Source organism: Manis pentadactyla, chromosome 12 (assembly GCF_030020395.1).
Source record: "Manis pentadactyla isolate mManPen7 chromosome 12, mManPen7.hap1, whole genome shotgun sequence".
NCBI classification, from domain to species: Eukaryota; Metazoa; Chordata; class Mammalia; order Pholidota; family Manidae; genus Manis; species Manis pentadactyla.
The window spans coordinates 109,823,397-109,850,504 of NC_080030.1; the positions used below are offsets into that span (position 1 = coordinate 109,823,397).

At 48.4% G+C, this 27,108-nt stretch overlaps 1 protein-coding gene across 6 annotated transcripts in view; it reads right to left on the reverse strand.

The window, feature by feature from the left end:
* FYN (FYN proto-oncogene, Src family tyrosine kinase) overlaps positions 1-27,108 on the reverse strand; it is a 140,958-nt gene that overhangs the window by 32,456 nt on the left and 81,394 nt on the right. For all 6 annotated transcript variants that reach the window (XM_057489493.1, XM_057489494.1, XM_036902991.2 and 3 more), the window contains 3 exons: positions 10,541-10,798; positions 7,488-7,584; positions 1,491-1,589 (listed from right to left, as the gene is read on the reverse strand). In XM_057489493.1, coding sequence (XP_057345476.1) covers positions 1,491-1,589; positions 7,488-7,584; positions 10,541-10,787 — 443 coding nt within the window. In that variant the 5' untranslated portion in view covers positions 10,788-10,798. The remainder of the gene's footprint in view (positions 1-1,490; positions 1,590-7,487; positions 7,585-10,540; positions 10,799-27,108) is intronic.

Here is a 27,108-nt window from a genome sequence, read left to right on the forward strand (position 1 = left end):
GGGCTCCCAGCGGCCCTCAGAGGCCCAGCCTGGGCAGCCATCTGGGCCAAGAGCTACTGCCCACCGTTTACACATGGCTTTCTGGGTTTGTATCAGTGACCCGATTAAAATGCAGCATAAACTGCAACAGGGATGGAAAGAGCGATGTTACAACGGACTATGCTAAAATGATAGCATTTTAAGATAATGGTAAGCCACTGCAAATGTAAAACCACAGGCATTATTATTTTAAAATGTTACTTTAGTCTTTAAAAATAAAGTATTTTAAAAACTGGCCATTATCAATATAAGGTGACTATTCAGCTCAATCAAAGCAATGCTAACTCTGGGCGGCCTTGTGTTCTGACAGAACACAGAGATGTTTGCATGTCAGGTCTAAAATAACAATTCACTATGAATTCTTTTATTCACCAATGATGAAGTGACTCGTCAGGAAGAAAAAGGAGCTTGGAACTGCTCATTATTTGAGAGCGGGAGACACAGCAGCTCATCTTGGAAGGAATACAAGGGAATCATCAAGACAAGTGCGGTCCCGTCAGGGGTCTGCTTGGGAGAGGAGCCGAGTACTCCAGTGCTCAAGCCAATGCAGGGCACGGTGAGACATGGGCGCCTGAGCCTGGGCTCCGTGGCTGACCCCTTTTCCGGCAAGGAGGACTGCCTCCACCGGGCAGGGAGTCCGGGAGCAGACCAGGGTCCTGCATCTGGAGATCGTGGTTCAGACCCCTCTCCCAGAGCAGAGGAATCGGGGTCCCCACACCAACCCCTCGGCAGGAGAAACACTGGCTGCTCCTTCTAGAATCCCCTCAGCCTGTCGGCCGCCTTCCAATATTATGACCAGTGACAGTCTTGGGCCAACTAATGCTAACAACTGTTTACTATCAAATAAATGAACCGAAACCCCAAACCAAAGGAAAGAACCATCTAAAAAGGCATCCCCACAGTGCTCCCCGCAGTGTGGGGCACACTGCAGGGGCCACCCCGCTGCCCAGGGCTCCTTTACTGTTTCTGACTGCAGTGGGGAAAAAAATCTCAGTTTGACCTCTAACAATTACTTATCTGGCCCTCACCTCCTCTCACTCTGTCTCCCTGCCCCACTCTCTCCAGCAGCAGGGCGCAGGCTCAGACGCTGGGCTGGCAGTAACACGGGCTCTAGTCAAACTCCGTCACGTTTTTTGGTTTCTTTCTATCAATAGCAAGTAATACTGGGTTTTCATTTAGGGGACTGATAGAAAGTTTCCTTTCAAAATAAACATGTTTTTTAAAAATGTGCAGGCTTATAGAAAAATATTAACTTAATAGTAGTACAAATATTATAGATGTGGCAAAAACCATGGTATAAAGCCTGGGAAATGCAGCCTTACCTTCTTCTCTGAACCCTTAATCACTCTAGTGAATTTCTTCTCCCTTCTGCACAACCTGAATGGCATTATTTTTTGTCTACTAACTTTTAAAAGCAAGCAGTTAAGTGAAAACAACAAAACACAACATACTCTTCTGCCTGGATAGAGTCAACTGGAGCCACATAATTGCTGGGAATGTAACCCGTCTCTCCGGTGGTCAAGGAGCGGGCTTCCCACCAGTCTCCTTCCCTGCAGAGAGAAAGAGAAACAGAGTGAACACGCCAGCCTTCCACATCCTCCAGTCACCAGCTCCGCACGGCGAGAGTGTGGCCGTTCCACCTCCCGATCCCGACTCAGCCCTCTGTGAGGCTACAGTCGGAATCAACTGCGAGGCTCTCATTTCTTGCCATCCGTGAGTTACGAACGCAGGACCTTGCCCTGGGGGAGGGGGACATTTTGCTTCATGAGTGTCCCCAGCTTGGGGTGGAAGGGAACCCAGCCCCAGGCTACTTAAGAAAAACACTGTAACAACATGTATTAAGGAACCTTATTGTGGCAGTTTACAATACATATGAGTATCAACTGATCATACTGTACACTTAAACATATAGTGTTAAATGCCAATTCCATCTCAATACAGCTGAACCCCCTTCCACCCACTCAACAGCGGGAATTTAGCTGACAGTGTCTATTCTATTCCCCATCCTGTGACTACTGGCATCCTTTAGTTCGGCTGGAGAGGTGCAAGCTGTTGGCTTTGGTGCTATTTTACCAGCCATTAGGATTCATCAAGAAAAGAGAACATTACAACTGCAGATTATCTGAGAAAGGAGCCTGTTAGGAGGCCCACCCAGTAAGGGATGAAAACACGCTCTTAACACCGCCTTGTGTGTACTCAAGAAGGTTGGTAGAATAATGGCTCAGCCTTACTCAGATATTTCAACCTGGGGTTATTTCATCATGTGTTTACAGCACTGGTCTGGCCTAGTGGGTGGAGAGGAAGGTGGGCATAGCAGTGCGGGGAGAACAAGCTGTTGGGGACGGGGTTCTCATCGCCACCCTCAGAGAGCCCCGTGTTCTGTGCCACGGCTGTCCCAGTCTGTGGAGCTCTCAAGAGCTGGGGGCAAGAAGGGTGGGAAAGGGGGCTATAATAACACTCTCAGCTTAAAACAGACAAGTAAACAAAATGTTCTTAAGCCTGGACTCCCGCGGCTGCGAGTGGACAGACAGGAGGGACGGAGTGCCTCTCCCTACTACAGCAGTCAGCAGGTGTGGGCTGTGGCTCGACATCCACGTGTCCACAGAGCCTGCCCCCAGCCCACTGTCAGAAGCATGGGGGGCCGGGGAGGGCACAACTGCCCTTGAGCCGATCACAAGCCCTGGACTTCTGGTCCCCAGAGCTCAGTTACCTGTCTGATGGGCAAGGCCCTCCCTTTTCTGGTCCCTGGAGGCAGCAAGAGAAACCCAGGCTCTTATCTTTTTTAAATTACCTTTTGGCTGGGCTCTGCCTCAAAGCCCTTCACCAGGGAAGAAAATGTGCTGGCTTTGGCCCAGGCCAAGATCTACCCGACTGATTTATTTAGGCAGAGAATAATGAGACCCCCATTCTCCGAGGACCACCTCTCAGGGAGAGGTGGCCAGAGAGCACGGAGCCCAGGCAGGACCTCACAGGGTGGCAGCCCACGTCCGCCAGGTGCGCTTGTGGGGAGTATCGGGAGGCACGAGCAACGGAACAGCCCACAAGAACACAGGGGGCGGGCAAAAATTTTCAAAAACTTACGTTTTAATTAGTTTTTCAGTCTTTCCTTTTCAGCTTATGAACCAAATTTAAACAGATAAGCAGATCAAGAGGGAGACAGCTTTCTTATATCCAACAAGTGCCGTATTGATAAACTTAAACTTGGTTCATGTCTAGCTTTTCATCATGACATGATTGACACAAACCAAAAAGAATATATGCAGAGCGGACACCTGTGAAGCCACCACCCGACGTAGGAACTTGATGGTCACCAATCTGCTCTGCTGACTGCATCCCTGCCTTTCTTCAAATCGTGCAATTAAAAATGTTAACATTTTAACAGTCTGTATTGCTTTCACTTCTGTCCTCACAAAGAAGTACATGCCGTGGTATGTTATTTCAGAGCACATGTGGAAGTTAATGTTTTCTGTAAAGGTCACATGTGCTTAAGGAAATGGCTTTGGAGACAGCGCTTTAATAAGGTGGCAAGTTCTTCTGCTCTGAAATTCCACTAGATGGAGACATTTCATCATAAGATACCCACCCTCTCCCCACCTCCTTTGTGCAGTTGGCCTTCCTTTCTCTCTCCCACATACAGATACACACCCCTGCCTGCGCCCCCCAAAGTGGAAAGTGTCGTTTTGGCAGGGAGTGGATGCGTTTCGCTGCAGGTTGGGACAAGCCCAGTCTGGCATTTCAGATCCAGCACTAACAGTTCCATTTTGGTCTCGGCACCTTAGGACAGATCAGAACCCAGCTATCAGCTCATTCTAAAGTCATGAATCAGAAATTCATGATTTTCTCTAAAGTGACTCTATTCATCTCATAATAATTTTCAGTTACTCATGAAAAGATAAAATCCCTCTCTCTTTTTCTAGGCTATCTAGGGTCACTTTCTCCATCAAAGGGGACAAGGTGACAAGGGCATGACGTATCAGGCAGTAAACCTCATATGCTGTATCCAGAGAGGCTGGTACAGACTCAAAACATCAATGTAGTTTTTTGAACAAATGACTAAGTCATCTTTTTGATACTCTAGAAGCCCAATTTACCTGCAAATAAATGATATACTCTTTATGAATCAGCCACCTGGATTGAGGAAAATAGGGTCTTCACTATGCTATTTTTATTTCTTTATTGAGTTATTGGGGGTAGTTGGTATTATTAAAGCTGTATTAATTTAAACTTTTCTTATAGTTCAAATATTTCATTAGTTTTAGAGTTGGTAAGATTTTTCTTTAACTGTTATCTTGCTCTGACTGAAATATGTGATTTAACCCCCGCTCTGGTTTTGAAAAGCTTTCAGTTTCCATGACAGCTCCTCTAATTTAAGGACTTACTACAACAGCTGGTTTCCAGTCCCTAGATCGCTCCCAGGGCTTGTGGGCCCAGGAGCCGGGAGCTGGGAGGGCACTTGCCAACATGCCCGCCTTGATCTGGGTCGTGGAGCTTTATTATAAATGCTGGGGTCTTTCTGAGTTTGGCCATGCTCCCCTCCTCTCCAGAGAGCGTATCTGCAACAATTCCATCACATGCTTAGATGGGACTCCACATCAGGATTTATTATGATGAAAAGAACTTTGCAGGAGTGGCTACTGCAGGCAAGGACTTCTGTGTGGAATGTTCATTATTCTTCAATGAGCCACTGTTTCTAGGTGGTAAATCACCAGTCATGAAATGTGACAACAGGGGAAAAAACAATGAATTTAATATTTTGGAAAATGGTCCAAGTTTAATAAAGTCCAAATACAACTACACTGAGCCTTTCAGAGATGAGTGGAGGTGACACCCCTGTGCAGGGCAGCAGTGCCACTGACTCTGGGCACTCACTCACACGCTCATCACATGGTCCCTGCCCCACTTTAAAACACAAAAGCCAGCACGGTGGCCTCCCATTTCTGCCTCTGGACAGGGAAAGGAGAAGGGACACACAAGGGGATGTATGGCAGCGGCCCCGGGGAGGGGAGGGACGGGGAAGAGGGGAAGACGCCGCCTGCCATCTGCTTCCAAATGGCTGCTTTGTCCTTAGCAATTTCCTCTTCCCTGTCACTACCCTTGACTTGAAGATATTGTCTTTGTTACAAGAACCTTATTTTTTCCTCATAACCTTGAAAAAGGGCATTTAAATGGAATGTAGGATGAAGAATTCTACTGGCAAGAAGGAAGAACACTAAAGGGAAAAACCTTTGTAATATTTTCTTGTGGGCAGAGGCTCAAAGCCTTCTGTAAACGTTAAAGGCCATGCACGCATACCGCAGCACACACTGAGGTAGACTTGATCTTCGTGAATGTTTCTCTAAAATTTTAATTGGATGCCATTGCAGACCTTACCCAGATTAACAAAGGAGGGAGTCACAAATTTAGCTTTGGCAAGAATTGGCTTCACAGGGCCTTATAACCTGATGCCAGGCCTACTGCAGTGTGGGGAAAGGCTATGGAATGGCTCTGTGTGGTATCTTGCCTCTTGATGTTGGTTAGAAGTTCTGACCAACCTTGGCACTGAGGAGCATTACGTAAAATGGGGGGCATTTCGAATTCAGTTAATAGACATTCACCTGAGAATCGAAGTAACATTATGAAATAACGAGCCAGGTTGAGTCCACAGATGAATCCCCTCCTCCCCCACCTCCCAGCCGACCTGCCAAACCTTGACCTCCCTGTAATGTCAGGTCCCCTCTGGTAGGGTCTCTGAGCCTTTCCAGGACCAAACCTGACCGCACAGGATACTGTCGCGGCACCTCACACTCTCTACCACCCGCGAGCTCCTCTGCATCTGCGCAGCTCCACAACCTGAACCTCTGCCTCCTCGTATGTCAAATGGTGACCACGACACACACTTCAGACAGCCGCTGTGGATGAATGAGAACATGTGCAGCTTAGCACATGGCTGCATGTTAAGGCATCTTCCATAAATGGCAGCTGTTTACTACTTAGAAAAGAATTCCTGTGGCTCCAGGAGAGCTCCTGGTGGGGGGTTTGGGGGTGGCAGGGAATGTTCCTGGTCTGGGTCTGAAACAGGCACATTCAGTTTGTGTAAATTCAGCAAACTGTACACTTCAGGACAGTGGTGGTAAAATGTATGTTAACAATCTGTGTGTGTATAGCGGAGCGGCATTCAGCACATTTGCCCTGAGCTGTGACCCCCATATACACGCTTGGTACAGGCACTTCTCCACATGTATTTAAAAAAAGAGTTTCAAAAAGCCCACCTACACCAGCTAATGATGACAACAGCAATGATAACCAAAGAATAACAACCTTGTGGCCACTCTGTGGACAGCGTCTCCTGACACCCAGAGGAGCCTCTGGCCTCTTTTGGAGGAGCTGAGTCTTGCTGTTGTAAGGCGCTCAGACTCTCAGGGCACAGGCTTCCCAGGGACAGTTCTCATGGCTGAAGGAGTTCCCTGTTCATCGGCACCTGCGTTCCCCGGACGTGGGCACGCAGGGCCATCTCTCCCACGCCTCCCTTGCACTCTCGGGGAAGCTAGAGAGGAGGCCGCAGGAGCCCAGTTTGCTCAGGGAACGGGGGGGGAGGGGGGGTACAGCAACCGGACCTGGCAGCACAGCAGAGCACTCGCGGGGATTCTTTCCTGGCACTGGGGAGCACTCGCAGGGAGAGCCTGAGGCGCCAGGGAGAAGGCCTGACCTGTGGCCGGGGGACACCGGTTTCTGTGGGACCTGGGACAGAGGGCGTGCTGCCTTAACCTAATAGAGGCAATATTTAAAACTCAGGGAGAACACGTCTCCTTGTCTATGATGGTACATATGAGTCCCTATTTACTTCTCATAATGGAGGTGTTAAATGTAGGATTTGAAAAGTGAGTGGTTCTTGCCCTTGAAATTTCCCCATTGCTTGTTTAGCTGTTGTTCCTACTGGACACACTTAAAATGCAGCATTGTAGTCATTCACAAGTGGGCAAAATCACTTCTCTTCCATCTCACAAAGATTTCAGTCACACTCAAATTTTCATGATGGGGAAACACCCCCACGTGCCTCACTAACCGGAATGTTTAGTGGTTGTGAAAATAGAAGGAGCTTGTTGCCAGCCTTGAGTGAGGGCTCGGCTGGTGCAGCACATGAACTGTGAGGACAGCTCAAGGCAGAGAGAGGGCGGCATGCAAGCCTGTGCCAGGTGTGGGCCTGCAGGTACGTGATGATGCGTTGTTCTCTGGGCCTCTGACAGGTGTCAGCTGCAGCTCAGACCCTGCGAGAGCTCCATGGATGGACAGCACCATGAAGCACCTCTCTGGGTCATCAGCTCTTTGTTTCTCAAGCTTCTTTGCTATGAATTCATGAATTTAGCAAGTGTTCTCTTAGCATTTAGTTATATGAAAAGGCACAGACTAATGACACAAGAATTCTTTTCCAATCCGAAAAGCATGCTTTCCCCTCCCCCCCGCACACTTACGAGCTGTTCAATATTTGAAATTTTTCTCCTTTGTGAAAACTCAGGTCATCTTCTGTCCGTGCTTCATAATCATAAAGGGCCACAAACAGGGTCACTCCTGACAAAAGGAAATCAAAAGAGGAGAGATTATTACACAAGGGGATACTAATTCCCAGAAATCAAATCTTTGGTAAAGCCTCATTCGCAAAATCTACATCTAACCAGCACTGAGAACATGATGCAGTGAAGGAACATGACCATGTGAGATCAGCGTCACAGGGCTGAACTCAAGGAACTGAAGGACTCTGCACTGTACACCTCTGAACACGTTCTGGGACGTGACAGGCAGTAATATCATGGCCGCAGCTAAAGGGGTGGGAGTGATGGTGCAGCTCAGATCTGCAGTCTGAGCGATGACAGACTCCTGTGTCCTGCACACATTCTCCTCCACTCAGGAGCCTTGGGAAGCTCCAGGTAAAATGGATCACTCTTGCCCGTGGCACGACAGTGATGCAGAATGTAGCAGGAAACTCCTGCAGCCTGGGGACTGAGAGGACCCTCTCCATAAACGTCCACCCAAGTTGGAGATGTCTTGCCTTTGGCATCAGCAATTGCTTTGTGGCCTCCTAGGTCTTGCCCTCCTTCTACCATAAAATCACTGATCTCTGCACAGGTTCATAGTCCTCAGGTCTCCTTATACTTGCCCTAAGTCTGCCCCTCTGGCTGCCCCCAGCAGAAGCTTTCCTGCTTTGCAGAAGTTTGCTATCAACAGCAAAGAATGTCCAGTGTCCCATTTGGCCCAGGACTTCCCCCTACAGCAGGCAGGATTGATTCTAAGATGGCTCTCAAGGATATCCACCTCCTGGTATTTGTGCCCTTATGCAATCATTTTCCCTGGAGTGAGTGACCCTAGTCATGTGCCTCTGACCAACAGAACGTGGCAAAAGGGATGGATATTCCACAAGTGACTAGGCTTCAAAAGAGCGTGGCTTCTGTCTTCCTAGCAGACTCTATTGCCACTTGGCTTGAACACTGATGAACAAGCTGCCATGCTGGAGGGGCCCACATGACAAAGAACTGAGGGTGGCTTCTGGCCAGCGGCCAACATGGGGCTGAGTCCTGCCAATGCCACATGAGCTTGGCAGCAGATCTTCTCAACTGCACCACGAGACAGCTTAACCCAGCCAACATGCCTAGACTGCGGCCTGTGAGATTCTGGATGGAGGACCCAGCTAAATCATGCTGGGTCCCTGATGTGTGCAAACTGCGAGACAATACATGTATGGTTTTCAAGCTGCTAAGTTTTGTGATAACTTGTAACGCAGCGATGGGTAACTAGTACTCCTCTGCCTCTGCTCTCCGGCTTCTCACTTTGATCCCCACACACTTCTGAGTGCCTGATGTGGCCTAAAAAGCACATGACATGGCTTTGCCCTTTGCCCTGTTGCCACTATGCCGTGTCGGTAGTTCCGAGGGGCAGGTGCAGCTATGGGGTTGATCAGGAGCCAGAGGGGGAGGTGGGGTCCTGCCCCAGGGCTCCGGTAGGAGAGCTGACCTGGAGGCCTGACCACACGAAACTCACTGGGCAACCTCTTTAGAAATCAGGAAATAGACTGGCTCACAGCAAAGCGCAGGAGCTGGTGAGGTCATGCCGTTCTTGTTAACACTCTGTTGGAAGATTCCCTTCAGGACAGGTTCTCTACTGACTTTTATGAGTGACACCTGCAGACCCAGGGATTCACACCCAGATTCACGAAGGAACGAAGGCGGGGCCTGTGGGAGCAGAATCCAGAGTTGGCTGACCAAGCGCTCACCAGGCACTGGGAGTGTGCTGGGTACGTTCCCGGCTCCTTTTCTCTCCTGTACTCGCAAAGACAGGCTTCCCCAGACGGCCTAGACACCTGTTTCCTCTCTCCCTCCATTCCAGGTGCCTTCAGGAAGTGGGAAGGATGAGGGACTGTGACCCACACAAGGCCTGCTTCCCAGGGAAAGCCAGGCCACCACAGCACAATGATGTGACGGCCAAAGCTCTGGGTCACGCCCCCTTGAAACAGCTACGCTGTCCTACTGCATGCGGGGTGTGGGGGGAAACTCCTGCCAATGCCTCACGTGCCCACTCCCCAGGTAAAAGGACACGATGGATCCAGATGAGCTGAGACCATAATAGCTGATGTGTATGCATTTAAACTTTTGTAATAAACAAAACATTTTGGAACATGTAATGTCAAATAACTAGTTACCATGATTCACATACTGGGAGAAGATTTGGAAGACTAAAGATGCATGAGATAACTTACAAATATTTCAGAAAACATATGTCTGAGAATGTATGCCAGATATTTTACAAAGCATTAGCTAAGTCAGCAAAAGCTCATGGCAGTAAAACATAGCCTTGTGGTGGGAAAGAGAAGAAAAGTTAAGAAAAAAAAAAGGAGAAGGATTCCCTTAAGGATACAGAAAATTTGATTTTAAAATACAAAAGATACATGAAAATATTTGAGGACTGATAAGTTTTGTCATATGGAAGATGATGGGAGATCAGAGACAGAAACAATGAAGACGAATGGCCATAAAATAACGTTGCTAAATGACCCCCCGGCTGGGAAGTGATGGGCGGGCATGAAATCAGGGAGATGAGGGAGAAGTGCTTCCTCTGTCAGGTGGCCCTGGACTAGGGGTGGGAGGGAGGAGGGCACGCCTGCCTGGAGAACTCCAGGTGGCACCCTCAGACACAGCCCCAAAGCCTCTGGCCCACAAGGGTGTGGAGGGGCCGAGGCATCTGCGTTTTGGAAAAGCTGCCCTGGTGGTTCTGGGTCGTCTCAGTCGGCTGAGAGCCATGTGCCTGAAGTACCTGAGTCCTGTGCCTCATGACCCCAAAGGACGCTCGCAGCAGCTACTTCGGGGCCCCGAGCCACTGCAGCCAGTGTCCCGGCTGCATGCGAGGCCCGGGTCCCCACAGCCTCCACCGGGTTGAGGGCAGGCGGGCAGCGGGGAGAATTCAGATCCCCACCAGGGTGAGCTGCCTGAGGCACCGTGTCTAGTGGCCGGAAGAATCAAGAGAGCCTGACTCTTACCTGTCCCTCCTCTCGTGCGCAAGGTCCCAGTGTGAGACGAGGAGTTCACACCCCCAAACACGGTGAGTCCTTGGCCCCCGGCTGCGTGGAAGTTGTTGTAGTTTGGGATGGAGGTCACGCCGAAGCTGGGGTAGTGCTGAGGTGTGGGGTCTGTGCCATAGCGGTACCCGGAGCTCTGGTTCAGGCTGCCATCCCTCTCCTCCGTCAGTTTTGTTGCTTCTTTATCCTTACATTGCACACAGCCCATTATCTAAATTCCTGCCAGAAACCAAAAGGAGGCACGTGAGCTGGAATGCTCCTGACTGCTGGGCTGCCTGTTAAAGAGGAATTGCTCACAAGGCTCGCCGTCGGCCACCACGGGCCCATGGGGGCACGAGGAGCAGCAGCAGCTAGGCTGGTGGCCAGAAGCTCCCTCGGTGCCCACGGCTCGACCACCACATTGTCCCCAGGTGTTCCAGGTGCTCAGGGCCGCACAGTCTGCTCACCATTCAGCAGTTTTCCCCCCGAGGAGGAACGCCCCCCTTAGTCCGTGTCACGGCCGCCTAAAAACCGCCCAGTACTGCCTGCGATGCTTTCCTTCTGTCCTCTCTGGGAGTCAGGTGCGCTCTGGAAAGTGAGTCTGTGCAGCCGGGTAAACCCCATCGGGGCAACAGAAGCCAAGGGGCGGTGCCCTGGGAGAGCCACGCCCACCCACGGCTCTCGGACCCCTTCACCTCCAGGTCTGCGCGCACTCTCGGCACATTCTGAGCAGCAAGATGATGGTAAGAATCCAAATTAAATAGTTGCTGGATTAAAAATAAAACTGGCGGAAACTACGAAGTCCAAAGATATTCACAGGCTGTCATGACAGCTGATAGTAACCAAATCACTTGAAGCTGCTAATTCACATTGCAAATTTCCATTTGCTTTTGACATCTTTCAAAAACATTAAAAAAAATCATTCCCATGTCCTAGAGTTAGTGGTGGATCAAAAACTCAACTCGCTGTCACCCCCAGACCCACCTTTCCTGTGCTCATCTCAGTAAATGGCACCCTCAGTGACCCACCTGCTCCAGCCAGAATTCACAGAAGTGACCCTATTTGCTTTTCCCTGTTCACTTCTCACTCTACTGTGCAAACATGCTGAACGTGATTCCTCAAAGGCTCCATTTTCTTGGTCTCCTGCAGGCCTTGGGACATGGCCTTGAACACTCTCTCCCTGCTCTTTGACATGCGACACATCCTTCACCTCCCAGGTCAGACACACGCTGAGAAGCAGCCCATTTGGGACCAATGAACCAAAGATGAGACACATGATGTCTCACGTAACTATACGAGCTCACCGGGGGCACGTGCGCAGCTGGCCCAGGACTGGGAGGCACCTGCAGGGGCAGGCGATGCAGGAGCTAGTGTTCCTGCAGAGCCCAGTGTGCAGGCTCTCTGGGGCACTACTCTGAGCACCACTTTTCTGCTGAATGGGGTCACGGAAGCAAAAACCCTCTCACATTACATGTTCTAATAAATACTTGTGGAACCGAGTATCAGTTCCTTAGAATGGAAATGTTTGGAAATGAGCCACCTACTGCTTGAGCTGAGATCACCAAATCTGGAACACATTTATGCGTAAATCATTCAAGATTAATTTACAGTACACTGCGTCCAACATGCTTTCTAACTTACGGTAAATGAATATGATTTTAACAAGTTTCCAATAGGAAACGCAAAACATCTCCAAGCCATGATTTAATGAAGGGATTTCATCATTTGTTGTTGACATTGCTTTGTAAGACTGATAAAATACCCTGTTCTCTGGACATTAACTCTTCTCTGGCAGGAGCTGCTCCATAAAGGTCCCACAAAGGCCAAGACCCAACTTGGCCCAGGGGCTTTTTCAGGGATTTCACTAAACTTCTGTAATTAGCAGGATCTCAGGGTCACATCATTTACACCAGTGGCTCTCAGCTGGGGGTGACGCTGCTCCCCCACAAGGGACATATTAGGCAATGTCTGGAGACATTTCTGCTGCCACAACTTGGGGGTTTGGGGCACTACTGGAAGCTAATGGGCAGAGGCCAAGGATGCTGCTAAGCATCCTATAATGAACAGAACAGCCTCCGACAACAGAGTCACCTGCTCCAAAGGATAACAGTGTCAAGATCGAGAAATCCTGATTTGTAGAGAGGAAAGGATTTGTATCTGTATCTTTGAAACATAACAGCTGTTTCCTTTATATGCACGCGATTAACATCAGTTGAGAATGCCTTCTTTAGGAGAGCAGGCATGCTAGGCAGAGGAGACAATCTGAAAATTGACATGAGGTGCTCTGATTTTTCTCTAGGAGCTTATTCCTTGTGACAGAGAAAAGAATCTAAAACCAGAGAGAACTCTCATTACAAACTACTTAACCCAACTCCAGAAAAGCCAAACCAAACCCTACATCAGAACTCTGCTGAAAACAGGATCCTACTTCCAACCAAACTCAGAGAAGTCCAACCTTTCACAACCCACGAAAAAGCATCATCACCATGAGAAAGAACTAACAATGAGGCTTCTATGCAATAAAGGAAGGGGGCAAACAGCAAGCTCCTTGGGGCAGGGGCTTGTCCTGGTTTTGTTTCATTATTGTATCCTGTGTCCAGAGAAGTGCCTGGCACACAGGAGCTCAATAAGTACTTGTTAAATGATTAAATAACAAGAAAAACCAACAACTGGAAGACATTTTGGAGAAAACAACTCTTTTACAGAAACAACTCATTACCACCTCATGCATTTGCAACATGAAGAAAGGAATGTTTCTTGCTTACTCTCTTCCTTTCATTGACAAACAGGAAGAGACCAAGATCAATCAGTAAATGCAGGCTCAAGCCATTAAAAGTACCACAATGAAAATATTTGTTTAAGGCCCTGTGGGCTTCCTCCTTTCACTTGGCATTTCCTGATGGAAGAGTCAGGAGATGCTACATGAGTTGTATTCGAAGTGACTTCGGGCTCTTTGCCACCAGGCAAACTTCTGAGTCTTTGAGTTACAATAAAAATACCTTTTATTATGTAAAGTGCTGTGGGTATGAACACGTAATGCACTAATATGCCTGCTCTCTGGGAGACGCTGAGTAATGCCACTCTGCAGTGGGGCCCTGGAGCTCCTCTGATCTATTCACCACGAGCTCAAGACCACAGTTCTCCGTGTGTTGCAATACCTAGAAAAACTGACAGACAAGCACTTTGACCTGTGCCTGTGGTCAAGTGTCTGCATTTGTTGCTGTGGAGCCCCCTATTCTCCAATCCTGCAAATTGAGGGGCTCTGGTCCCACTATGCAAGGCAACTTGGTTCACCTAAAGTCGCCTTGGTCGTGTGCATCTTTTCTTATGTGCTGAGTATCAAGCCACACGGGCCGCAGCTGCCGCCGAAGAACCAAGGATGCCACACCTGGCCCCCACGAGCGTGGCTGGTGCCATCAAATGGCCTCTGAGCTTCCCTGCTGTGCTGCGTGCGACCTCAGAATCCTTGGCAAAGCCCTCGAGTGACTGAAGGTAGCTGACATAAGGGGTGGAATCCAGCCACCTCTCTGCGTAGGCTGCTTTGATCCCACGTGAGTTTGGCTGAAGGTACACCCCCTTCCACTGATGCCACAGACCTTGTCAGGTCTGCTCGATGCACACTGAACCCGCTCTCATTTCTTCCTATGCTCACTGGTAAAGCAGCGCCTTGTGCTCCGGTCCCAACGTGGCAGGACTTGTGAGCTTTCAGTGTGCAAGAGCTGGGTATCAAGAAGGGAAACGGGCACGGCAGTCTTCTGCAAGAGACCACCTTCTCTCGAGACCTGCAAGTTTGCGGCAGAGGAGGGGAGGCAGGAGGAAGACAGGAGGCCTTGAGTTTGGCAATTGTGAGCACTGTTTCTCAGAAAGCATCCCAGGTGGGTGTGGAGAAGTGGGAGCCCTTAGGAGTAAGTCACCACCCCTGCTCAACAGCCTGGACTTCGCAGAGTGACAGCCACTCTGGTCTGTGCTCTGACATGGGGCGTTTCCTGGCACCGCCATTCAGGGCCCTTTGCTGCCCCCCACTGTTCCTGGGTGGGGATCATCATAAAGGAAAATAACCAGGAAGGGAGCCTAGAAACCAAGCACAAGGAGCTGAGATGGGGCAGCTGGCTCCAAGTTTCACACACTTCTCTGGGAGAAAAGCAAAAACTGGTAGCTTGACAAACAAACACCCCTTTTCAGTCAAGAGTAATGACACGAGGCGGAAGGATAAGATGTGGCAGACACGCCAGCAATGACCTTATGCTGGGTGGAGGATCCGTGACGGGGCTCCTGATCCTTGCAAAATTGGAAACACCCACAAGCATCAACTTGGGATGTTTTGCAACATTCTCAGTGGAGACAGCGAATCTCTCAGAGGTCTAGGGAAGCCTTGCCTTTGTCTCACCATGTAGCTGAGAGGGATGCTCAGAGGCAGACAGCAGCAGCCGTGGGAATCGGCCACAGAACACGCCCCCAGATTTCCTGGCACTTTCAACCCTTTATGACAGGGCTTTCCTCTTTGTGGGGCACTGGGTCCTGACACCCATGAGGGGGTGAGGGCAGTGCTGTCTCCCAGGGAGGCCGAGGTGGTGAGGACCAAGCTGGGCACTCTTGGAGGCACAAACACTCCCCAAGGTCCTGAAGCAGGGAAAGGCCACGGCTCCTCCCCGGCACCCAGACGGCACACTGGAGACGTCCAGGATTGAGGCCTGAACCCCATACAGCATTGGTTCTGGGCCCAGCCAGCAGCCCCAGACCACCTGTAAGAAAGGAACACAAAGGACTGTGCCAAAGAGGGGAAATCCTCCTGGCTGCCAACTGGGGGCAGGAGCAGAGTGCAAGCCTTGCTCAGACTGGTGCAGCGGGCAGGACTCAGGCGAGCCCAAGATTCCTGTCCACAGGGTTTGAGTCCTGTATGGCCCCTGGGGTTGGAATGATGGCATAATCACTTCTATGCTAGGCTACTTATTTATTTGGCACATCTGACTTTTAACAAAGGGTTAAAAGTCCTAGGTGGGCCTGACCTTATCAGGTGAGCCTTTGAAAGGGACGGGGCTCTTTCTTGAGAGGCACTGCAACTTGAGAGGCAGTCCCCAAGGTATAGCCCCCACTGCTGGTGCAGATGGAGGGGCTATGTGGCCAGGAACGTGGGTGGCCTCTCAGAACTGAGAACAGACCTCAGCTGGCAGAGAGCAAAGAAACGGGGAGACCTCAGTTCTACAACCACAAGGACCTGAACTGGGTCAGGAACTGAAGGAGCCTGGAAATCATTCCTCCCAAGTCAAGACTCCAGATGAGAGCACCGTTGACCGACCCACGGACGCTAGCCTGTGAGTACACCATGCCTAGACTCGTGACTCACAGAACTAGGAGCTGATAAACGGGTGCTGTGTATGCCACTGTCTGCTGTCCTTTGTTACACAGCAGTAGAAAGCTGACACCTACTGTGGTGGGGTGGGGCACCAAAGGGACAAGGGCTCCAATCTTGTCAGTGGCGACCAACATCAAGGGAGGCAGACGGCACACCAGGCACTGTGCTGTGCACTTTAACACACTGCCTCATCAAATCCTCATGACAAACCTAAGACATAGGTATTGTTATTTTCCATCATTTTACAATGAAGACACAGAGAGGTTTGGGAATCTGTCCATAGCTCAATCAGGAGTGAAGATAGGATTTGAAGCCAGTTTCTGCGGCCAGCACAGGGAGCTGCTAGACTAGTGAGCCCCTGTACCACGGAATCCTAGCCAGTCCACACAAGGTGTGGGCGCAAGTCAAAGGAGCAGAAGGAGAGAGCCATGGAGAAGGTCCCCTGCATGTGCGTGACTAATGGAGGCCCTGACTTCAAGGACTGGGCCTCACTTCCCCGGGGACAGTGGGCTCTGTAGGGGTGCTGGGACCATGGCAGGTGTGGTGAGCCACCAGCTTCCTTGATAAAGCTTGGCACCTTAATGAGCATTTGAGCAACAATGCTAAAGCAGCCCTTAGCTTCCTGGTACTTCCTAGACATGGTGGGGTATTTATATATACCACAAAGAGTCAGCTTCAGTTTCCTAGGAACCAGAGTGAGCTTTCCTACTGCGTTTACAGTCTGATTTGCTTGACAGGCAAGACTTTCTGAACATACTTACCACATAAACTGAGCTATATATACACATAACAGCTCCAAGCACAAAAGGACAGATTTCTACCCTTGGTGTAAGAGTCTGGTGAGGGAGCCCCCATCAAACACAAGTGATAAAACACTACATCTCTGAGGTGAGATGATGTAAAAGCAGGAACATATACAATGCAGACACCGGCCACATGCAACAATGGGAGAACAGAGACGATTTACAATCCAATCAAAGCTTTGCTTTAGAAATGGTGAGAGGTGACACTGCAGTCATTCGATCGTTTATGCACGGCTTTGCAAAGGCTTTTGGAGTGTGGAAAGGATGGTCTTGTCTACCCTGCACAGCAAGGGAAGTGAACTAATATAAATCACTCTTAATGTCTCATTAAGAAAAAGCCACATTCCTGGCACCTAGAATAGTTTTTGGCCCTCCCTCTTGGGCCTGTCTTGCTCCCCTGAGTCCCTGGGGAGCAGCAGCCCATGCCCGTGCCCACCCCCACTCCCGCTGCATGCTCTGTTCCCTTCTGTGTAACGTTCCGGTCCCCAACACCCAGGGAGTCAAACGCTCTTAATAAAAAGAAGTGGAAGCATTAGACCCCAATGGTGAGACTTAACATTGCAGTCAGCTAAGTGCTAGAACATGCCCGAACCCAGATGGCCAAAGGAGTCTTTAACACCAAACTGCGAGCATTTAAAAAAATTTCCAAAGTCACACTGCGAAGAGACATTGAACAAAATATTAATGATGTATGTGATTATCTCTGAGCAATGGCGTAACTGGAGACTTTTGTGCTGTTCTATATTTTCTAAGTATCCCACACTGGGGGTGTGTATTATGGGGATGTTATTTTAAAAAAATTCAACACAATGAAATGTCTAGAGTTCATTCGACACAAACTCCTCCAGCACTCACAAACTGAGTGCGGTCTCATGACAGCCAAAACAATCGACAGAAACAGCAGCCTGTTGCCCATCTCCCTGGGATTACCTTTCCTACCACTGGAGAGGTAGTATTTGGCCTGGAGTGTATCAGTGTCCCCAGCAGACAATGAAAAAGTCTGAAGCCATCCAAGGAGGTACTCACTCCCCCCGGCTTATTCTTGCACCATCAGCAGGGGGCAGTGCAGAGCCCCTCGGGCAGCAGAAAGTTCACAAGAATCGGGGCATGAACACAGATCCTGTTGGCCACCTTCAGAGCGTCAACTTCCCTGCCCAGCAATTCCCTCCAGCTCTGCAGCATGGCCTCTGAGCCCTCTACACCAGTGCCTGTGCCTCCTCCACCAGCTCCACCGCCCCTACACAGTCTCCACCCAGGACAGCACACATCCCCACAGAGCTAGCCACACAGTCCCCACATCTCATCCACGTGCCCCGCTCTAGTCTCCCCTCTCCCAAAGCCTTCCTCCCAGCAAGTCAGGCCCACACTCTTCTCTGCATCTCTCAGTTCCCGGCTGATCTGTAACACTTGACCACGTGGGGCTGGGGTATTCACATTATTTCACTGGTTCCTGGGTGTGGCAGGGTCTCTAAAGGGTTGGAGCCAAGTCCTGTGTCTTTGATTCCCCCCACTGCCTTCTCCCAGCTCCTAGTACAGGGCTGAAGTACAGAAGGCTCTCCCTTCCAGTCTAGCTGCCTGCCTCTTTCCCTCTTTCCACTGGCCCCATTCATAAGAGCAGAGAATGACCCTTCACCTGCTCATTCCTCAGCTTATATCCACGTGGCTTCCTCTAATCTCTCTGGCTCTCATTTAGCTGCATGAACAGATGGCGAATCCCTACGCAGACTCCACCAGGAGCCTGTCCTCTCGCCTTCCCGTTGCATGTTCCCTGTCTGCTCCCACCAAGTCCCTTCCGTCCTCCCCCACTCTTCCCCCTGCTTTTCAGGACTGCTGGGTTATACCACCTGCTTTTTACTTACCCACTCATCCAGTGCCTGGTCAATGAGCGCCTGTTATGTGCTGGGCATTGCTACTAACTTCACTGCTGGGGGTCTTGTTTCCCCAACTAGACTGGAAGCTCCCTGATGGGAAATGTTGTCTGCTACCATTATGTAAATGTCTGGAGGATCAAGGAGTGTGCTCATTGAGTGCTTGGAAAATATTAAACTGATTGACTGAAACTAGAAAAAGGAATAAAGCAGGTGGCTATACAGTTTCATTCCATATTCCCCGTGTGGTCACTACAGAGATGGTATATAGACGAGGGAACTCTGACCCCAGCAGAGGGAGTAGTCATTTTCTACATAGTGACAAATGTGAAAGTCTTTAAGTTGCTGGGTACGGTACAAATATGAAATGACATCACCATTGTGATATGCATTATACATACTGTGGTGTAGAAAGTTTGATTCCAAACAATAAGCACCCAAGTCACCCCATTCTGCAAGCTCCTGCTGTCAGCAGTGAAATGCAGCAGTGAAAGGAAAAGAATAGCTGGCAGCCTGACAAAATCCAAATGAGCAGGAAAGCCACACACCCAGCACGAGCAGCCCGCGCTCCCTGGAAAAGAGCTCCTCGAATCACTGGCACGTTCCTGCCTCCTGCCATCTGCTTTCTCTCAAGGATGCCCAACCACTGGGCTCCTGGTGGCTACATAGAGGAAAGGAAAGGCGTCTCGAGGGCCTGGATGGCGGCAGCAGGTGGGAACTCGCAGTGTGGACGGGAGATCCACAAGTGATGCTAAAATGTAAACTGCACGACAGATTTAAGTATTTGTTTTGTACAATTGAGCAAACACCTCTCCCGGCTGAGAGGCCACATGAAGTGATACCAGAAATCATTCTCGGGAGGAGGCAGCCTAGCACAGCGGTGGTCTGCTCCTCTGACGCAGCCTGGGAGCCTCCCAGGAGCAGGGAGTCACGTGGGGCCCAGCTGCCATTAGGTTTCCTGTATGGAACTGACCGGAAGCCAGACACCCACACTCCTAGCTAAGCCTCCTTTGGGGCCATTCCTGGGTAAAACTTCCAAGTGGCAATCTTAGTTTTTAGAAATGCCAGCCTTTTGACTTGGGTCTCGTTTTGATCATTCTCCCCTACCCTCCCTACCTGACCTCAGCACCCCTGTCTCCAGTGGCACCCGGCTCTTGCTGTGGGCTGCCCCTTGCTCAGGGGCTTCCTTTGCCCTGGCAATCTGAGGCCGTCCCCTAAGGAGCAATCACCATCATTAAAAAAAAAAAAAAAAAATCACAGCATCTTACAGAGAAGGCAGTCCAGTTAAGATGATGAAACTGTGGTACACAGATGCAGAGACAAGATGTGTCCACACCACCAGCTGGTGGCAGAGATATGAGTTCTCAGCTCACACCTACAGCATATCACACATAGGAGAGGGCAGGGAGACCAGAGCTCAGTGGCATTTGTTACAGGCCCAAGATGGCCAGGTGGCTTCACATACTTTATGAGTTCAGGTGCAATAAGCCTACGAGATGGGCTTAAAGAACGTAAGCAGCTTCTCAAACCTCACAGCCAGGAGTGGGGGAGGTTGGGATTCACACCCAGGCCTGATTACCAAGATTGCTTTTACCCCAGCCTGTGCTGCCAGACACTTCGGGATGACAGAAGCTGATGCAGTTGTTCACTCAAGAGACAGGCACCTCTTGAGGGCCCTAAATTCTGCTCTGGGCACAATGAAAGGAATCCAGCATAACTGGACCACATCAGTGAGTCACAAAGAGTCAATCAGTATTTTGGAAATCAGTGGAAAAAACTGTTATTAGAAGCATCTCAGTTGCCTGGTGTGACCACAGTCTTGTTATCTGTGGGGACCCTGGAGGATTCTCGGGAGGTGGCCTCAGTTTCTCTGCAGCCCTCTTCTCCACAGCAGGTTAAGCTAGGAGGGCAGAGCTTTCCCAGCCAGGAGCATGGTCTTGGGCACCGGGCAAGCTGGACAATGCCAGTGGAGGCCCAGCCTGGGCTGGGACACTCAGGGCTCTCCCAGGAGTGGGGGACAGGCCTGCTGGCTGCCCACCCAGGGTCTCCTTGTACCTTCAGCAACAAAATACTCTCAGGCATCTCCTCAGCAGGCTATCTTTGCCTCCAACTCCCATCACAGCAGAGGCTGCTTTACACAATGGAGTCGTGGGGTGGGTATTTATGATGTGCAAAAGAACTGATCACATCCCTGAATGTGAAGAGCTTCAACATGCAGGTGTATGTATGCAAAAGGTTCCTTTGGGTAAATGATGGCACCCCACCTAAGTGGGCATGACTAGGAGAGAGACTTGTCCATCATCATGTCTGGCTTTGGCCCTTTGTGAACAGTCATAAGCAGGTAGGGAGCTTTCAGAGCTGGTGGCCCATAGGGGCTTTGCTGGGAGAGGCTTGCTTCTGCCTCTGGTTCTCTGAGTTCTCGGAGACCTCACCAGTGAACACTGATGGGGTACATCAACAGGTAATTTCTATCCCTGGCTTGCTGTTTTAAAAATTAAAATTCAACCAAGTCTCAAATCTGTTTCTTTGAGCAGATATCAATAGGACAGGTACCTGAAATAGCTTGATGGGTTAAGACAAAGTTTGTGTCTGCTGGAATTTCACACCGAACATTTTAATGTGAAAAACTTCAAAATAAAGCTTTAATAATTTTACACTGAATATCTATATTCTTGCCACCTACCTATAGCATTAACATGTTGCTTTATCATATAGCTATCCATTTATCCATATTGCAAAACTTCCATCTACATGGTATGTTATGGTCCTTATTCTTCTGAGGGGCAGCCTGGGGGCAAAAGCATCCTTTCCAGATGCCCTGGGAGGGAGTCCCTGCTTGAACATTACTCTCTGAGGGACTGTGCAGGGGTATAGTTTCTTAGAGCTTCAGTTTCCACAGTCATGAAATGTGGGTGCTGTGCAGACTCAACACAATAACAGGGGTGAAGCACTGTAAAGACGTGTGGGCAATTTTTACTTCACAGGTTATGTTCTCTCTCTCATCTAATGAAATAAAGTTGAATTCGTCACAAAGCGAGAGACCAGCACAGGGGACACAGAGTAGCAGAATGGTCTAACTGACTGCTGGGTGAAGGATGGACATGGGGGTCCATCATGCTACACTGTTCACTTTCCATGAATTTGAAATTGTCTGTAACAATACTTAAAAATGAATTTGTTGCTAGATTTTACATTTGCAAAATTGAGTAAGATACCTCCGAGGAAGTGAGAAGAAGTGATGACACTGGTGTTGGTGCCGGTTAAGGGGCCCCAGGGCCTCACTCTGGGGGTGGGCATGAGGAGGAAGGACTGCGTTGGGGTACTTCATAAACACTCCTCAGGTGACTAGCTCTCTCTTGGGTGAGAACCTTTGTACTGGCAGAAAGGTGCGAAACCATACTTTCCAGCACATTAATTGCGAGAATAAATACTTTGTACAATGCAGAGCTTGTGCCTCTAGCTAATCTGCAGGCAGACGACAGCATGAGGAGCCTCTGATTTAGCAGAACACAAACTGCAATGGAAAGCCTCCCTCTGTAAGAAGTGAGGTTAACCAAAGACCCAATAATACAGCTTTCTCGCACATTGCTTATCAATTGTCTCAACTTGTAGAGCTAATGGGTTTCTTAGTTGCTTGGAGAATGCGGGACCAGGAGAAATTTGGTGAAAAGGAACCTTGGGGACAATGTTTAAGAGAAGTAAAGGAAAGGTGTCATTCTTCCTTTTCAAACAAAAACGCCACCCTCCTGTTCTACTGCCCTAATTCCTTCCCACTCCGCTGTGGTTCATTCTCTCTGTTCCCCCTCACTGGCAGCTAGAGGCAAAGGGGGGGCCTGCGATGGCCCAGCTGGGTGGGATAGCGTGTGCCTCTGGGAGCCTTGCGGTGGGGGTGGAAACAGGGTCTTGGAGGGGTGGGACCTCGTGGAAGGAGCTATACTGGGCCAGCCAAGTGGTCTGCCACTCTGTGGGCTTTCTGCATGAGGGCAGGGAGGACAGACCGGCTAGTGACACAGAGACCTACACACAGGGGTGGTGTGCCCACACATAAGCACAGACACACACACAAACCCTTAGAGGATCTGGCAGGAGTTTAATACCCATGTATTACTGAATTGTGTCTCCCCCACACCCCCAGAAAAACTCGTGTGTTGAGGCTCTATTCCTCAAGAGGTGTAATGAGGTCATAATAGGACTGGTGTCCTTACAGGAGGAAGAGACACCAGTGATGTACACGCACAGAGAGAGGCCTTGCTTGAGGGTGGCCATTGGCAGTGGCTTGCAGAAAAGAAGAGGCTTCACCAGAAGAGAAGGCCGCTTTGAATACCTGTACAAAGCAGGACAGTGCTGGACAAAAAGGAGTTTTCTACCTTGACAGATGAGGAGGAGACGCAGCTAAGATGAACCTTGCCGAAGACTGGATTTAGACTCTAAGAGATGGAAAGGATAGTGAGGCCAGGGGCCCACTGAGGGCACAGACAGTTTGGTTTTGCTATGGGATGAATATGGAGCATGAGACTTAGATGTGGTGGGAAGGCAGGCAGGACAGACAGATCATAAAAGGCCCTGAATGCCAGGTTAAAATGTTTAGGCCTTTTTCAGAGTGTTATGGGTGCCTTGAAAGGTTTTTAGACAAGATGATGACAAGACTGATATACATGCTAACAAGGGCAAAGTGCAGAGACAGGACATGGAGTAAGCATTTATTTGTGCCAGGCATCATGTCAGCACCACATTTCTTATCTCCTTTACTCCTCAACCACCACTTTGGAAACTAGAAAGGCGAGGTGTGCAGAGGTGAACTGACTGCCTAAGACCCCAGGGCTGGCTGGTGGTACAGCTCAGACTCGACATATGTCCAGCACCAACGTGAACATCCTGCCACTTTGCCTTCAGAACCCCAAGCCCAGCTCGTACATCACCTATTTTCCTTCCAGCCCGAATGGCTATTTAATGGAACAGGGCCTGGAATGCACATTGCTTTAGGCTCAGGACAAAAACTTCCAGTGCACAGGGTATGTCTAAAAATATCATTCAGCCTTCCAAACAAAGCAGTATGTGAGCTGGATCTTGTTGTCCTTCCATGTTACAACATAGTCAAAGGGTCAAATTACAAATTTTCCTGTTATATTCTATAGGATCAAAGCAGCCAATGATGGTAATTTGCACATAAACTGCAAAAATGTGTAGGGAAAGCAGCTGCCCAGGGTAAGCAGGCACCCCAGTGCTGACTCTGATGTCTTCAGTGCAGTGTCAACAGCTATTCTCAAATAGTCTCAGCCTCCCAAACCCTGAAAGAGCCTCCACTGTCCAGGAAACCATGCTGTGCTGTGTCTCCTTGAGTGACAGACTTAGTGGGGACTGCCATGATCATTTCTTCTGGTCCAGTCACTCTTCCAAAACCTCACATGTATTTAAGAATGAGAAAGAGTAAATCCTGGGGTAGAAAGAAGGTTTAATGCTTCTAAAATATAAAAATCAAATCACACCATGACACGTACCAGCAGGAACCACTCATATATTCTTAAATGTGCTCTTTCAAGGGCAAATGTTTTTAGTATTTAGGAAGCAATGCTTAGATAACTGGGGGCTCTTTTGAAAATGATATACAGTTGATCCTCAAATAATATGGATTTGAACTGCATAAGTCCACTTACACGCAGACTTCTTTTTTCAACAAATACATTGGGAAATCATTTGAAGATCTGTGACAATTTGTAAAAACATTTTTTCTCTATTTACTGTAAGAATACAGTATGTAATACATAAAACATACAAAATACGGGTTAATTGACTGCTTAAGTTATTGGTAGGACCTCTGGCCAACAGTAGGCTATTGGTAGTTAAGTTTTTGGGGTGTCGAAAGTTATATGGATTTCTGACTGTAGGGGTGCTCAATGCCTCTAAATCCGAACTGTTCAAGGGTAGTTGTACCACTACTGTCATCTTCAAGATACAACTGTGTCTCACAGTTTGCTTGGGGAAGGCAAAACCACTTTAAGCACCAACTTAGTCCAGCACACCTATTGTGCGCAGGACACTGTCACATGTGCTGGGACTCGCTAGATCAGGGTAAACAAAGGGAATCATATCAAAGGTTGTTCAAATCACCGTAAAAAACAATGGATGTCATAAAGACTTTTTTTTTCTTTAGAACCAAAAATTGAGGGCTAGTCCTTTGAAAAAAAGAGGTAGATTATGTATCACTTCCTTCCTAATCATCCTAGGACTCAGGTTCTGAGGTTTCTCTGGGAAGTCTTCCCAACACTGCCCACCCACTTCCACCTTAAAAAAGGCAGTGGGGCAGAACAGGGAATGTGTGTGTGCATGAACGTGTGTGTGCACATGTGTGTATGTGTTTGCTGGGGGTCTCCTTTTTGGGCCACAGACATACTCCTACTACACTTTTTACATTGCATTATAATCGTTGGATTAGTTCTCACCCATAAAACAAAACCCTGAGGGGCATGTAGTGTGTCAATGTACCTCTGTTTTCCCAAGGAAGGAGCAATGCCTGGCATTGCCCTTTAGTTGTTTAATGAATGGATGAATAATTATTTCAACTGTGAGCTTTGTCCTCAGACTCCAGAGCATTTGATCGTCAAAATATTCTCCATGACGCGTGTAAAAACTTTCGATGCGTGCATATAAATATCTTAGGATAATAAGTTTATTGAGGTATAACATATATATGTAAAGTTCTCCCTAAGTTTTGACAAATGGACACAATTCAGTAAGAGGAGGTCATTCTCACACACCTGCCTGGGCCCAGTAAGGCCTGGGAACCAGGATTTTTAACAACTGCTCAGGTGATTGTGATAAAAACCATAGGTGAGAACGCATGGAGTAGATAGTGCTTTCCCACTGTGTTCCATCATTTTCGAACTTCCTTCCCTCATCCCCAGTACCACCCATCATCATTCTTGGTCAACTGTTATATAGAAGATAAAACTGAAACATTTCTACTCAGCACCATAGTTGGAGCAAAACCCAGGTACTTAGCCATTGGCTGGAGGTGACTACAATTTCTGGTTATTTAGCAGAAACACAGCTACTAAATGACATTTTGAAATGAACATGAGAGATTCACTAAAAGAATTAACAATGCCTTCTAACAGAGTGAGTAAAAGGACTGTGGATTAAATGGGAGAATAAATGAGCATTACCGTGGGGAAGTGATGGGGTGAAGAGAAGAAACAGCTCTTATAACACATTGCTCTGGTTCCAAAAGCAGCCTACACCTAAAGGTTTTTAAAGGACAGGTTTTGGGGGTGAGTGAATGAGAGAGATAGAGACAAAGTCAAAATCTAAACAATACAGCACTGAAGGAATTAGGGGAAATTCATTAATCTGGTTTCATGGCACCATTCCTTCAACTACTGGAGAAGGTCACAGGGTAAGAAAAAAAGGTATTATCTTCTTTATCCTTTACTTATCTGAGAATATTGAAAGATGTGATGGTCTGGCCTCTAATTAAGAATATGGGGCAATCATTTTTCCCTATTCAAATGTTAATTCTTACGAATCAGCTTTTGTCTTTGGGTGAAGTCTTTCACAAGGACTCTAGTGCACCATTCCTCTGGGACTGTTATAGTCTAATACTTCAAGTAATGGGGTCAATGGCCAGAGACTTGACATGTAATGCAAATGCAATCTGACCTTTACTAATGTTCATTGTCAATAATGCTCAAAATGGGACTGATACATTGACTAGTCAAAAAAAAAAAACCACCAAGAATCAAAACAGAGGTATGTTTGGTGTAAAAACAGGTAAGAAATGGATAATGCCTACTTGTTCTATTGCGGTCCTGGGGAGACTACTACTTTGCATGTATTTTAGAAATCCTTTGAAGAGGATGGGTCTTTAGGAAAGGATGAATTAAAAAACCATTGTGGTTTTGCAAAATGCCTTTGAGTTACTCCTAAGAGAAAGGAAAGTGTAGAAACCACTGTGGAGACGTTTGGAAGTGTGCTTTGCACCGTCATTTATGAGGCCGGGTATGTTGGTCTCACCAGCTGCCAGGCCTGGAAGAAAAGTGCTGAGCTGTCAGCTACAGGCAAACAGGCCTCTCCCTGTAATTAGACTTAGCCGGGAAAACAGTGGTACAGAGGACAGAAATATGTGGCCTCATCAGGTGGGGGAGGGACAGGAAAGCTGATTCAGTGTCTCTTAAGATTTCAAAATCGAGCTGGGTGTGAGCTTGGACTTGATTGCTGTGGTGCCCAATACTGGCACCAGGGGCAACATTGAGCACTTGAAATGTGGCTCATCTAAACTGAGATGTGCTGTTAGCTGTAAAAAATACACACTGAAATTTCAAAGACTTAGCACAAAATATTTCAATAATTTTTAATGTTGCATGGTGGTGCTATTTTAGAAATATGTTGGGTTAAAGTATATTATCAAAATTTATTCCATATGTTTCTTTTACTTTCTTTTAACATGGCTACTGGAAAACTTTAAATTATGTTCCTTGCCTTCTACTTTTGTTGGACAACATGATGCAGACCTTCATTTCTTCACTTGGT